This window comes from Brassica oleracea, chromosome C9 (genome assembly GCF_000695525.1).
Source record: "Brassica oleracea var. oleracea cultivar TO1000 chromosome C9, BOL, whole genome shotgun sequence".
NCBI lineage: Eukaryota > Viridiplantae > Streptophyta > Magnoliopsida > Brassicales > Brassicaceae > Brassica > Brassica oleracea.
The window spans coordinates 5,007,369-5,022,411 of record NC_027756.1 but is presented as its reverse complement, the minus strand read 5'-3'; the positions used below and the strand labels follow the sequence as shown (position 1 = coordinate 5,022,411).

General features: G+C 34.8%; 2 protein-coding genes and 2 long non-coding RNA genes across 4 annotated transcripts; 3 read left to right on the top strand and 1 right to left on the bottom strand.

Moving 5' to 3' along the window:
* Window positions 1-3,974: 3,974 nt before the first annotated feature.
* On the top strand, window positions 3,975-5,135 carry LOC106314166. The gene is made up of 4 exons (XM_013752095.1): window positions 3,975-4,089; window positions 4,465-4,624; window positions 4,752-5,022; window positions 5,115-5,135. Exons 1-4 carry the CDS (start codon window positions 3,975-3,977, stop codon window positions 5,133-5,135), a joined length of 567 nt encoding a protein of 188 aa, XP_013607549.1.
* A 90-nt stretch (window positions 5,136-5,225) lies between these two features.
* On the top strand, window positions 5,226-6,143 carry LOC106317609. Its single transcript, XR_001265172.1, has 3 exons — window positions 5,226-5,334; window positions 5,759-5,917; window positions 6,081-6,143. It is a non-coding gene; the product is annotated as an uncharacterized LOC106317609 (long non-coding RNA).
* A 158-nt stretch (window positions 6,144-6,301) lies between these two features.
* On the top strand, window positions 6,302-7,215 carry LOC106317608. The gene is made up of 3 exons (XR_001265171.1): window positions 6,302-6,464; window positions 6,573-7,022; window positions 7,126-7,215. It is a non-coding gene; the product is annotated as an uncharacterized LOC106317608 (long non-coding RNA).
* A 1,340-nt stretch (window positions 7,216-8,555) lies between these two features.
* On the bottom strand, window positions 8,556-9,071 carry LOC106314165 (proline-rich receptor-like protein kinase PERK2). The gene has a single exon (XM_013752094.1). It carries the CDS (start codon window positions 9,069-9,071, stop codon window positions 8,556-8,558), a length of 516 nt encoding a protein of 171 aa, XP_013607548.1.
* Between the last annotated feature and the right edge of the window lie 5,972 nt (window positions 9,072-15,043).

Sequence of the window (15,043 nt, the reverse complement as noted above, 5' to 3'; positions counted from 1 at the left end):
ATTACGGCCCTGGCCACTCCTCCCCGCCCGAGATTCGAACTCGTGACCTTTCAGACCGGAGTCTGAAGTGTTACCAGTTGAGCTAGCTCGTCCGGGTAATGTGTATGTATAAATTTAAGGGAAGCTCTCTCTGTATAATATATGATAAGGGGTAAAGACCATCTCTTTGTCTTGTTTCTGTTAGCATACATCTAATTACTATGATATCTTTTTTTTGTAAACTATTTTGCCAAGATATCATTAATATGTGGTGTTTAAAATTGACTAAGAACTCAAGAAAATGCATTTGGAATTGACATAAATTGCATGTAAAAAAAGGCAGCATCTGTCCACGCATATAGATTTTTCTTTTATGTTGAACAACCAGGCATATTCTATATTTTATTCTTTTCATTTTTGACCAAATTATGGTTATTGAGATAACTCATTTATTGATGAGTGATTCTGTCTTTTACTTCTTTAAAATGTTTCAGTTTTAAAAGAATATTCTCGGTATATATCATTCAAACTTAATTTATAATTATCTTCAGAATTTTACATATACAATTTTACAACTCTAAAAACATTTCAATAATAATTCAACAATTTTTATGTAACCGAACATTTTACATGAATTTTATTGAATAATGTAAAATAGCAAAACATTCAAAATAAAAGTTTATTTTGCTAAATAAGTAGTTCTTTTAATATAATTTTTTTGTGTAGACTTAAAATATATAGTTTTGTTTAGGTATAAAATAAAGACATCAAAATGAAACTAAAAATAGAGAAATGAATAGATTTACTCAAAATCATGCACTTTTTTCTAAAAATCACCAATACAGTAAATCATTTGTTTTTGCATATCAATAGATTCATATCAATTTTCTCAAATACCATGTTGTAATTATACTTTCAAACAATGAACAAGTTACTTCTTCTGCATATCAATATAAAGGTTCACCAAAAACACATGTTGTAGTTATACTTATAACTAGATTCTGACCCGCACGCCTGTGCGGGTATTTTTTTAATTTCTATATCGTTTATATTTTTTCTTATATGCTTGATTGTATATATTTTTACGACTAACCAATACAGACCTATTATGTATAATTTGATTTTATAGTTTATTTGCATCAATTTTATTAATTGTTTTAAACTGTCAAATTGTTTTACTCGGTTATTTATACAAATATATAGATATGTATATATACATATATCATGATGAGTTAGCAATGAAACATAGATATATAACACTAAAGGTGAATTAACTAAAACAAATAATTTGTTTGTTTATATACTATTTTTGTATAATATTTCATTATTTATTAATAGCAACTTTTTAGTTCTTAATAAGATAGATGAATAGGTATAGTGATTTTTTATTATAAAATTTTACACATTTATTACGAAAAACTGATTTGGTTAGTTGCGATTATATTTTAGATTTGTAACATTAAAAAGACTTAAGTTGGGTTTGTGGTACAATAGAAGGAATATTCCTATAACCGATAATTCCATATACAACTTGTTCATTAGATATGTGGAATATATTGGTTTTAAAGGAAATTGGAATTAATAAAAAAATTGACGTCGCATTAGGAAATTTAATAGATGAAAAATAGGAGATGTTAAGTAAAGATTGATATCTTAATATTAGTTAGGAGCTGTTATGGAATATCATTGGTTTTAGTAATATGGTTTAGTATATCAATTTATTTAGGATGGTTTAATAATTTTTTAAACAATCGTATTTAAATCCAGTGGCATAAGATGGTAATTTTTTAGGAAAAATAAGAGTTATTTTATTTTTGTAGTCATGTTTTAATAGTTTAGATACTTCATTTTTCATCTGATTTGTCGCATGAATATGTGAAACTCTTTTTATTATTATTGATCTTTTTTTTTTGTTTTTTTTGAACATTTTCTTGCATAAAATAAATAAGGTAGCAAAAGTGATTACAAGACCTACTTTAGTTATGTTAACTTGACGGGCTAACAAAGCCCCAATGAGAATTAAAAACCCAATCAGAACCAGCCTTCAACCAGCCCATATAAAAGAGAAAAGAGAGATGATAAACAAGTTGTCCCATTCCGTCATGTCCCAGAGCGTAGCGGAATTATATTCAAGCGGGTCACGACGGGTCAGGTCCCTGTAGGTCGCGGTCTCCGGAATAGCTGCCTAAACCCGCTCCGTTATATGTACGAGCCTTTGCGGGTCGGCTCGCGGAATAGCTGCCCAAATCCACTCTAGGACGTTTTAGGCCACTCTAGATTATGATTCAGGTCGTCGAATGAACTTGACATTATTCATTAGTTATTGATTTGCTTATATATTATTTAAAACAATAGTTGTACTTTTGTCATACTCCAAACATATTAACATACCAAGTAAAGATTATTGTAGAACATGTTTTTCATTAGCTTAAAACTCATAAATTCATAACCAATGATTTAGTTTGATGAATCCAAAAACTAATAAAACAAACACAAAATCAAGCTATCAATCCCAAAATAAATAAATAAAAACATCAAATCAAAACACCACCGAAACTCAAATCGTCATCGCGAGAACTCTTTTTTGTTTTCTCCGGAGAAGTCACACGAATCACTTTCTTCTCACTCTTTCTCTCTATCATTTTTCAGGTAAACAAGAAATGATGAAAAAAGAGACGCGGATCCTTCTAATCTGCATGACCCGTTTCGGTTCATCCCAAAGATTGTTCAGTTCTACAACAACCTGTTATGTGAGGCCTGCTATTTTACGACTTTGGAAAACTCTGGTTCAATACCGTTCCAAGACAGTTCTTTTCAGGCTAGACCCGCGGTCATCCACGATTGTCATTTCTGCCGTTAATCCAAGGACAACTGCCTTTTAAGTTTTAAACCATAAAAGTCGTTCAAAAATGTATATATTATCTGTTGGGGCTTAGACGGTCTTAAATGTTCAGCACAAACGCCTCTTATGCTGCCTCGACACTTGCTATATGGCTATATAATTAATCAAAACGAGGGAAGTTATCTTCTATGGAGACATGCAATTACTTTAACATGAGAAGATAATGTTAAATCTATATTTTAATTGATCCCATGATGATAAGTCCTTTTGACGTGCATGGGTGGCTATTATTATGCGTATGTATTAATGGGTTTTGTTTGTCTTTACATGGAAATTTCTGTGTTTCTATTGTTTTTTTTTTGGAACATTTTCTTGCATAAAATAAATAAAGTAGCAAAAGTGATTACAAGACCTACTTTAGTTATGTTAACTTGACGGACTAACGAAGCTCCGATGAAAATTAAAAACCCAATCAGAACCAGCCTTCAACCAGCCCATATAAAAAAGAAAAGAAAATAGAAAATAGAAAAAGCCCAAGTAAAGAGAGCGGCCATTACCCACATCAGGACGCATGGAAAAGGAAAATCTGAATCTCGTTAGAATCGAAAACCCTAGTTAGGATCTAACTGGAACCGTCAATGATAGAAAACCAGATTTGCATAAGAGAGCTGGCCCTGCGATTGCTTTCCGGTCTGAGAGAAGAGATTTTATTTTTGATGAGTCCATTGATCTTCTTCACTACCATGTCCACCGATCTGAATTTCCCTCGGTGAAGCCTTTCATTTCTTTCCCACCACACCTCGTAAACTGTTGCTTGCCAGGAGAGAATTGAAAGGTAGATATGATCCTTTGTACCAGTTAGAGACAGGAGAGAGTGAGTTACATCAGCCCACGAGTTGCTAGTTTGTGGGATCCTTAGTCTTGCAGCGTAGTAGGACCAGATGGCGATGGAGAATGGGCACTCAAAGTATAGATGATTCCTTGATTTGTCGGATAGATTGCAGAGAAGGCAGCGAGGATCCGTTTGTAGGCCCCAAGAAAGGAGACGATCGCGAGTAGGGCTCCTGTTAAGTAACATGATCCAGGCAAGAGACTTGTGTTTAGGAATACCTTTTTTGATCCATATGATTGGGTGCCAAGGCACGATTGGAGAATGTTCGAAGAAGGAATTGTAGACCGCAGAGGAGGAGAAAGTATGTTTAGGAGCCCCATCCATAATCCATTGAGCGTTGCTTGGTTCATCTGTAAGCGAGACGGTGGTGAGATAGGTTAGAAGTTCCTCCATCTGGGGGGATCGAGCATGACGGAATGACCACTGTCCATTGATCCAAAGGTCTGCAACATTGGTAGCTCGGGAAATGCCAGTTAGCCTTGGCCCTTGGTGTCCGATGAAGGAAATGAGCTGACCAAATGGAGTCCAGGGGTCTAGCCAGAAGTTGATTTTTCTTCCATTGCCTGGGCTGATAATGATCCATTGTAGCGCTGTCTGTCTCTCCTCAAGAATCCTTTTAAATATCCAGGTATGGTTTAGTCTCGGCTTTAGTTCCCAAAAACTTTCATCTTTGATCACATTGTCTTGCATCCATGAAGCCCATACTGATTCTGGTCTGAACAACATGAGCCAAAGGAGTTTGATGATGCAGGTTCTGTTCCAAATTGCCAAATTTCTGAGACCGAGCCCTCCATTCTTCCTAGGTGTTGCGACCTTTTCCCATGCAACACGGGCGACATATTTACCCTCGAGAGTTCCTTTCCAGAGGAATGCATTGCACATTTTATCTATGAGGCTGATACATTCTTTAGGTAAAATAAACGCTCCACTCCAAAAGTTAGTGATGCCTCCTATGACCGTAGAAATTAGGACTTGCCTGCCAGCAAAGGAAAGATATTTGGATGTCCAAGAGTTGATTTTCGATTTGATTTGGTGCAGGAGGGGTTCACAATTTGCAATAGAGAGCTTCCTCGTGTTCAGAGGCAGACCGAGGTATCTGATAGGGAAGGTGCCTGCTGGGATGCCGCAAGTCTCTGTGATTGCATCAATTTCGACTTCAGAGAGGCCACTGGAGAAGAAACATGATTTTTCTACACTGATTGATAGTCCAGAGAAGGCCTTGAATTCATCAAGGACCTGGAGAATCATCTGTACTGAGTTGAGGGAACCATCCGTGAAGACTAGGATGTCATCGGCAAAGCATAAATGGGTAAGTCCTGATTCTTGACATCTAGGATGAAATCCAAATCTTCCCGATTGTGCAGCTTCATTTAACTTATGAGATAATATGTTCATGACCAGGCCAAACAAGTAAGGCGATAGCGGATCACCCTGTCGAAGTCCCCTAGTGCCTTTGAAAAAACCGTGGAGCCTACCATTGATGCCAACAGAGAATGACGGGGAGGTGAAGCAGGCTGCGAGCCTCTGGATGTAGTCTTGTGGGAGGTTAAGAGATAGGAGGCAAGCAATGAGGAAGTCCCATCTTACAGAATCAAAAGCCTTGGCTATGTCCAGTTTTAAGGTGAGCTTTTTCTCCACTTGTTGTTTATGGTACCCCGAGACTAGCTCTGAAGCTAAGAGACAGTTTTCCAGTAGGAGCCTACCCTTAATGAAAGCAGTTTGATTAGGGAGGATGATGGAAGGGAGCAGAGGTTTGAGCCGGTTAACTAGGATTTTAGAGATTACTTTGTAGAGGGTGTTGCAGCAAGAGATAGGCCTATAGTCTTTTATGATTGTAGCACCAGGGAATTTGGGTAGCAGGGTTAGAATGGTGGAGTTTGTAGAGGTAGGGAGGATGGAGGTTTTGAAAAAGGATGATATCGAGTTTATGACTTCTTGGCCTAGTATATCCCAAGCAGCTGTGTAGAAACCTGAAGTGAACCCGTCTGGTCTAGGGCTCTTGTTTTTATTGTGCTTAATTGTTTTGGTGATGTCTTCAGGTGTAGGCAGCCGAGAGAGAAGAGCCGCTTGAGCTTGAGAGCAGGAAAAGCGGTCTGTTCGGATCATGTCAGCAACAGAGGAGATCATCAGGGGGGTAGTTTTCGGAGTAGGCGGCCCAAGGATGTTCAAGAAGTGCGCCACAGCAAGGTTACCAATATCTTCAGGTGAAGTTGCTTCTATACCAGTAACACTAATAAGGATGATGATTGAGTTGAATGCCTTCCTAGCAGTAGCAACCTTGTGAAAGTAGCTAGTGTTCTGATCACCACACCTAAGCCAATTAATTCTCGATAATTGCTTGAAGTATTCCTCTTCAATCTTTTTCAGAAACTGGAGTTTTTCAAGGAGGGCTTTCTCTGCGGCAAAGTTATCTGATGTGGGTTGACGTAGTGAGAGCACCTGCGCATCCATGAACAAACAGTTAGTATCTAAAACTCTTTTTTGTATGTCTGAAAAATTTTCCTTGTTTAATGTCTTTAGAACACTCTTTAACTCTTTTTGCTTAACACTCAGTTGAGATAATGAGTGATTCTCCGATTCAGTGCAAACCCAGGTTTCAGCAACCAGTTTAAGGAAGTCAGGGTGAAGGGTGAGGTAATTGAAGAACTTGAATGGTTTTGTTCCGGCTTGAGGTAGAGGACAGATAGGTTCAATGCAACAGGGAGTGTGATCTGAGATATCAGGGGCATGGAACACGGCAAGGCTACAGGGGTAAGAGTTTAACCAATGTTCATTGATCAAGGCGCGATCCAACTTCTTGGCTATAGGATTATCAGGTCGTTTGTTTGACCAAGTATACTTTTCACCATGATATCGCAGGTCCTGGATTTCCAATTGATGCAGGCAGGAGTTGAAATCAATCATAGGGCTAGAGATTTGCGAGATAGATGGTATTGAGTGCTCTGAAGGATGCCTTATTTCGTTGAAGTCTCCCCTAACAAGCCAAGGGTATGAGCCTAGGTTGAGAGTAGCATGGAGATCCAAGAGCTCCACCCACAGCTCAGTGCGTTCTTCTACAGTGTTACCTGCATAGACCGCTGTGAAGTAGAAAGGTGGGACAGAAGGGTAATCGACACGGCAAGTCAAAGATTGTCTAGACTGGTGGGAGATGGTGATATTAAGATGGGGCTTCCAGATCAAGATGATCCTTCCGTCAGGGTCTGAGTGATGGTTTGAAACATAAGACCATGAAGGACAGATAAGGGCCATGGTCGGGCTGAGGGCAGGTTCTTTAATATGGGTTTCTAAAATGGCTCCTAAACTAATATGGTGAGTAGCTATCCACCTCCGAAAATTTGAATGCTTAGCAGATTCATTAATACCTCTGACATTCCAAAAAAATATGTTTTCTAAAATAAAAAAGGTTTTATAGGTTTTGGGTCTCTCCTTCTGATAGGAAAGAACCCACAGCGGGGGTAGTAAAATCTGAGGATGAAGATGAGGATGAGGGAAAAGAGGGATCAGAGGAGGGCGCAGGACCGGAGGGAGCGGGTGGTTCAGTAGGGGGGGTAGCAAGACAGGCGAAAGGGTTGATAGATAAGAGGTACTTACTAGGTGGGGGATGGGATGGGGACAGGGGTTTTTTAAAGTTTTTTGGATTGATGGGGCGAGGATGATGGACAGCAGGGAGGGCGAGGAGATGGGTTATTGTTTCAGGTAGTAAGGGAGTATCTTTAGTAAAGTTTTCCGCAAACACTACAGTGGGAGGCGATGGAGGAGGAGAGGAGGGGGAGTTAACAAAATACCATCATCAGTGACAGGAGGGAGACAAGAAGAGTGGGGGATAGTAGAAGGCATAGAGGGAGGAGAGGGGGAGAAACTAAAGGGAGTGGGGGTAGATGAGGTTCCTACAGAATCAGAAAGCTGTAGGAGTCCAACTACAGAGACCACAGGAGTAGATTCCCGAGAAGCGGGAGGGTTAGCCGGAGTCTCGAGAGAGAGAATTGGAGACGTCTGGGCACCAGGAGCAATGACTGAAGGTTCCCAAGCCATAGAGTCCTCTTGAGGAGGAGAACTAGATGGAGCTATTGGCTCGCTATGGCTGCACCCTGAAGGAGAAGAAGAGCTGGCTGGGACACTCTTCAATGGTCTTTCTTTGACCGGTGCAGGTTTGGAAGGTTTCCATTTACTAGAAGGGCAATGAGTCTCCAGATGACCCAATTCATTGCAGCAGGGACAGATTGGAGGGGTCCAAGGGTAATCAATATCAACAGTAACAACTTCGCCATTGTCTCTTTCGAGTTCTCCACTACGAGGCAAAGGTTTGGTGCAATCAACTCTACATTTAATATGTGCAATATTAATGTTCACTCTCCTCATGGTAAAGTCGTCTACTTCAAGAGGGTGACCAATGAGGTCTCCTACTCTGCCGAGGCCTTCTTGGGTATATAAATCAAAGGGTATACCCTTGAAATGAGCCCAAAGAGGGATTGAGGTGAATGAGGGAGGCTGAGTCGCGACTGAAGCAGACCATTGAGCAACATAGAAAAGTACGTTTCCTATATGCCAGAATTCCTGGTCCACAATTTTCTTCCTTATTGTCGAGTTAGGTATCCTTACTAACATTGATCTTGACTCTGGTCGCAGGTGAATCTCCAGTTTCAAGCCACGCCCCCAGATGTGGGTTAGAACACTCTGGATTTGAGCATAGGCTGAAGTTTTTCCAAGGAAAACTCCTAAGATGAAGTCTTGATGTAGATCTGCTCCTTTTTGGAAAACCGAATCTGGGATTTTTATCCTTGGTGTGCCATCAGCAGAGAAACTAGGGTTAGCAACCTTTTTTAGAGTCTTATCAGTAGATTGTTAGAGACTCTTCGCCCAGTTACTTGGGAGAGGTTTAACTGTATGGCTCCTTGGGGCTTTTGAGTTAGTGGAGTTGGTGCCTGTTGGAATTGAAGTTTTAGTAGGAGCACCATCAGTAGGGTTTTGGAGGGGCTGGGATTGAAGAATGGGGTTGGAAGTAAGCAGAGGACCAGAGACATTCATGGCTGGTGCTGCTGAACTTTGAAGGTCTTTGCTTAAGTTTGAACTGGCAGTAACTGCCTGTTCAGTTGACACAGGAGTAGTGGTTGCTTCTCCTTCTGCTGTTACCAGCGAGGGAGTAGTGGTGGAACTAGATACAAGAACAGAGGGGCCAATAACAGGAGATTTCACCATAGGCAAATTCCAGGGCAAGTGGTGGCCTGAGAATGGGATGGGCGCAAAGGGATGGGAAACGAGGGAGGTGGAGAGAGGTGGGAATGAGGCTGGATCAGGAACATGTGGAGGAGGAGAGGATGGTGGGTGTGGTGGTGGCCGGAGATAAGAGTCTCCAGCCATGGAGGCAGCAGGGAAGCTGAGATTAGGGTTTGCACGGAAAACGAGAAGCTAGAGAGAAAAGAAGTTTTTCTCAAATTTTTTTTGTTGCTTTTCCTTATTGATCTTATTACACATTTCTTTTACATCTACCAATTAAAGAAAATGAATATTCTATCATGACCAATTTAAAAACTATCTCTATCCTCTGATTTCATCTATCTCTCTAGTTTTCATCCTGCATCACCACCACAGAAACCATGCAAATTTCACTCGATAGACACACTCACACACATACATATATATATACAGACACACAAGTTTTCTTTAGAGAGATATTTACTGCGAGTGTGTAGTGTATGATGCTTGCATAGCTTAGCTTGTTCACACAATCTATGATGCACATTTTTGTTTGAGCGAAGTGATGTTTGTACCAGAGTACAAAGGGCAGTAGGGCACTAACCGGTTGCTATAGAAGTTCATCTAGCTATACGTTGGTTTACTTCGGTTAACAACTTGGTTCTCATCAATTTGATTCCAACTATGTATAAAATTTGCTGAATTCGATCAAACCTTAATGAAATTCCCGTATTCTATTTTTTTTCTTTTCATGGAAGACTAAACCCTTTTCTCTGATGAATAAATGAAAATTGTACTTTGTTAATTTACGTCCCTCTAAAGTTATATACAGTATTGGATGTGAATGATCATATATTTTTATCGTGTTGCTTTCATCTAGTTAGTCTGATCCCATCTACACGTAAAACCATTTATGAACTAGTCCAAACACGATTTACAAAATATATCTAGAATATAGCATGCTTTCATCCAGTTGCTACTATCACTTCTACATGCTAAACCGTTTATGAAGTAGCTCAAACACGACTTACCGAATATATCTAGAATATAGTAAACCAGATCCAAAAATAAAAGATAGATAGAGATTTATCAACTTTCAACATACAAAAATGTATATAGAATAAAGAAAAGTGACTGTATATTAAATCAGAAACACATATATGATCATATACAAAAATGTATATAGAATAAAGAAAAGTGACTGTATATTAAATCAGAAACACATATATGATCATTTCATGTGTGTAACCTTTGATCATTTCATGCATTGCATATAAATAGATGAAATAAGTATATGTGTCTCCCAAATACCTTGTTAAATATTTTATCATTATTATTTGATTTTTTTATTATTATTGTAGATTTTCGTTACATGTAGACAGAAAAAAATCATCATGAGAAATACTGAAACCATCTTTATCCTCTAATATCTTCCATCTCCCCAGTCTTCATCCTGCATTTTTGATCACCATAGAAACAATGTCAACTTCACTGCTATGACATACACATACACATACACACACAAGTATACATGCATGCATATATACAGAGATAGAGAGAGATCTTTACGAGTATGCTTTAGTTGAGTGAAAGGTACTTGTAGGTTTATCATGGTCGCAGTCAGCCATACATGCTCTGAAGCACTCGGTTTTGAACTCCGGATCGCGGCAGGTAATCTCACATTTAAATGTACACAAATGATTTACTGCTTCTCCTCCAATGGCCGCCATCACCACCAAAACGAACACCACCATCGCCAAACTCAATTTTTTCTCCATTTGTCTTCTTAAATTTTTTTTTTTTTTTTTTTGTGTTTATGTATATAAAAGGGAAGCTCTCTATATATAAAGATGAAATGACCACCTCTTTGTCTTGTTTCGGTTGAGCTACATGTAAGCAATGTAAGTTTTTTATATGCCAAGCTATCATTAATACGTGAAGTGTTGAAATTTGACTTTGGACTCTAGAAAATTTGTGTCCTTATTTACCTCTAACAAAAAGGCAGTTTTTGTCCTAGAATATTATGAAATGGGTATATTCTTTTCTTTTTCTGAAAAAACCAGGTATATTCTCTATTTTATTCTATTCATTTTTGACCAAATTATGGTCATTGACCATGCACCCTTTCCAACAAATAATTAGTTTTGTATACCAATAGATGCATTGTATATGTTCTCCCAAATACCTTGTTAAATCCTATTCCCTCCGTTTCGATTTACTTGTCGTTCTTGGAAAAAAATTCGTTTCAAAATAAGTATCGTTTTAGAGTTTCAATGTAAAATTTATTAATAAGATTCTCCACTTTATTTTTCTATTGGTGTATAGGTAATTGTGTTTTTGTTTTGAAAATATACAAAATCATATATTTTCTTAATCCGTGTGCATAAACCTAGAACGACAATTAAAATGAAACGGAAAGAGTATTATATTATTATTATTTTATATTTTTGTTTAGATTGGACAGAAAAGAAAAGATAAAAAAACCATCATGCATGACATTCTAAAAGTCTCTTCATCCTATCATTTCTTCCATCTCTCCAGTGCTCATCCTGCATATTTGATTACCATAGAAACAATGTCAACTTCACACACACATTACGTGCATGCATGCATATATACATAGATATAGAGAGATAGTTTTTTTTTTGATAAAGATAGAGAGAGATAGTTACTGCGAGTATGGTTTAGTTGAGTGAAGGGTGGAGGTGGTGTATCTTTGCAGTCGGCCATACATTTGCTGATGCATTCGGCTTTGTAGTCCTGATCGTCACAGAGAACCTCACATTTGAATGTACATGAAATATAGCTTGCTTCTCCTGCAGTGGACGCCATCACCACCAAGACAAACACCATCATCGCCACACTCAATTTTTTCTCCATTTGTCTTCTCAATTTGTTTTTTTTTTTTTTTGTGTTTAGGGGAAGCTCTCTCTCTCTCTATATATATATAAATATAAAATGACCACCTCTTTGTCTTGTTTCATGATATTTTGTTTACTTGATATTTTTCTATTGATTGAGTTGTTTTAGATTCGTAATGATAATAGTCTTTTAATAGAACAACATCTATAATTTTATAGGCTCAAAATTCCCTCCATTTTAATTAATATTTATAATTTCCAGTTTAAAAATTTCTGGGATTTTAATCGATCTATTAATAATAGTAATCTCAATTAATGTTTAAGAGATATGTCTTTTCATCTTAAAAGTTGCATTAGCTAAAAAAAAAATTGTCAAATTATATATATGTCTTTTCAACAATTAATTTCAAAAGTTACGTTGTTTCATCTCAAAAGTTGCACTGATTAAAAATAAATTGTCAAATTATATATGTGTCTTTCCAACATCATTTCTAAAATATATTTTTAACAGTTGTATCTTTATAATTAGTTTTAAATTAGTTAAAATATCTAAAAATCTCTTTTAAAAAATTTCAAAATTGTATCTCTTCATTTGATTGTATATGTTTCTTTCCAAAAACATCTCTAAAATATATTTTTAATAGTTGTATCTTTTAATTAGTTTTAAATTAGTTTAAATATCTAAAAAATCTCTTTTTAAAAATTTAAAAATTGTATCTCTTCATTTGATTGTGTTTTTTCATCCTAAAAATTGTATTAAAAAGTTGTCTTGCAATTGGTGATTGTAGATTTTGGTATAAATCATCCCAACTTTTGGTATTAGCTAACAACCATTGCTACCTTTAATCCTCTATATAAAGAGTTGTATGCATTGACAAATCACAACAATCACAATTAAATTAGAAAAATGAGAGATTCATTGTTAAAATATCATCAAAGATTTTTAAAGAAACATGAAGAAGCTTTTTTTTTTATCCTAACACCAAAAAAACTAATCATACTTCCACGGCACACAGATAATAAGTAAATATTATTCAAAAAATATTTAAATATTCAAAAAAATATGATAAATTTGTTATACGTGTACTTCAAAGTGTTGTGAATATCTAGTTATCTACAGTTGTGTCATTTCGATAGTTTATCATATCTCTTTGTGCACAACCGCTTTTAATCAAAAGTTATTTGCTTTCATATTAGTGTCTATTCAGTTGTATTTATTTGGTGTGTCTTTTTATCATAATTTCTTTACATATACGATTTTTGTTTATAAAATCTTACACTACTAGAAAATAAATAAATTGAATATTTTTATAGACTCATATTAAATATTTTATAGGACCAAAATGGCTTGAATAGTTTTTTAAGACTCACTCATAATGAATTCAGTTAAATATTAAATTGAATTGGATATACAAACATATTGCAAAAGAAAACGTTATAACTAAAAACGTTGCAGTTATGTTTAAATCATTATTTACTTTTTGTTCAAACCTTTTGAAAAAAAAATGGTAGAGTTTATAAATGCTTTTATTGGAACCAAAAACCTTGACACTACTAACATAAAATGAAACAACCAGAAGATACTATGTATAATATCTTAGCTAAAGTTTTCAAAAATTTCATGTAAAGATTTTAGGAACTGTAGATTAGTCAACAAAGAGATATACAGTTTTTTAAAGTAATTTTTGGGTTTATAAATCTATAAGTAAGCAAAATAATTTAAGTAAACTTCTATTTGACGAGATTACTCTTTTTAAAACATACATATTTTCGGAGGATAGTGTTGGTGACAATGTCGAAACTCTTTATTATTTGCCGTTTTATGTAAATGAAACATTTTAAGAACTATTATATATTAGGTATAATAATTTTGGTGGAACGATGATTTAACTCAATAAATTTAATTAATTTTGGCGATATATAATAGTAAAGGTGTATTTGAATTTGTAAAATGTTATAAAAGTCATATCTACATCATTAGAGTTTATAATGAAAGAATACATGTTACACAAAGAGGAAATATTTAATAACCTCTTAAATAATTATAATTTTAAAAGGAAATAATATATATATTATATGAAATAACGATTATCAATATAGCCACATATAATATATTGTGTAACATGTGTGCCTCCTTCAAAACAGTTTAAAACAGTTTTTAATGATGTGAAAAAACAGTTTTTAACAAAAAGAATATTTATAAAATATAAGATTATTGTTTCTGTACATGAGTTTCTGGGTGATATCCATGCTCTTTGTCTATATAAAAAATATTTGGAAGAATATTCGATGTATTAAAAAAAAAATTAGAATATTATTCATCAACTTCATTTATCAATTTCAATAGATTCAAAATTGGCAAAATATATAAAATTTTAAAATTTTAAAAACTAAGTAATTATCTTTCATAATTTTTAAAAGGTCATGAAAGTCTGTTCTTGCTCTTGTCGTTATAAGTTATCATTTTAATTTAGTAAATGATTAAATTTAATATGTTTTTTTGTTTTGATTAGTTTCAAATATATTAAATTTCATTCAAGTTTTTTGAATAACTTGCCTAAAGTAGTAATAATAAATATATCTTAATTGGTATTAATCTATTTGTATTTTAATTATAATTTAAAGCTATAAACAAATTTACATGTTTAGTATTATCTGTAAATGTGTATAGACGCATGCTTATGTTGTGACATGGGAACTTCCTCAAAAAAAGAAAGTGTTTTTAATAAAAATTTAAATTATAAAATATAATTAGTTATTAACTTATTTTTATAAAATGAGTTTCTGCGCGATATCTTTCATCTGAAAACATTTCATAAAAAGATATATACTTGTTTTTAATAAGATGAGCTCCGGTTGATTAAAGGTATGCAATCTTATATTATATAACATATTTATAATATTTTAGCTTCTTTTTTGTTATTGAAATTTGATTAATTATTTTTTTTTTGTTTTGGGTATAAGTTCCAATTTCTAAAAATAAAAAGGGTTTTTGCTATTATATATAAAAATCAGAAATATATTATAAAAGTATATTCAAAATATAATAATATCTAAAAATGTTTAAAATGTTTCTTTACATTATAAAAATGGGATAATTTTTTAAAAATTCAAATTATGATATGATATGTGTGTCTTTTCAACATCCAACTATTAAAAAATATTGTGAAAATATGTGTCAACGTGTCTTTTGTCATAAAATGTGTCTTACATCCAAAAATATATTTTTTCATGCTAAATTTACTATTTAAAATTAATTATCTCAAATCTGAAAGT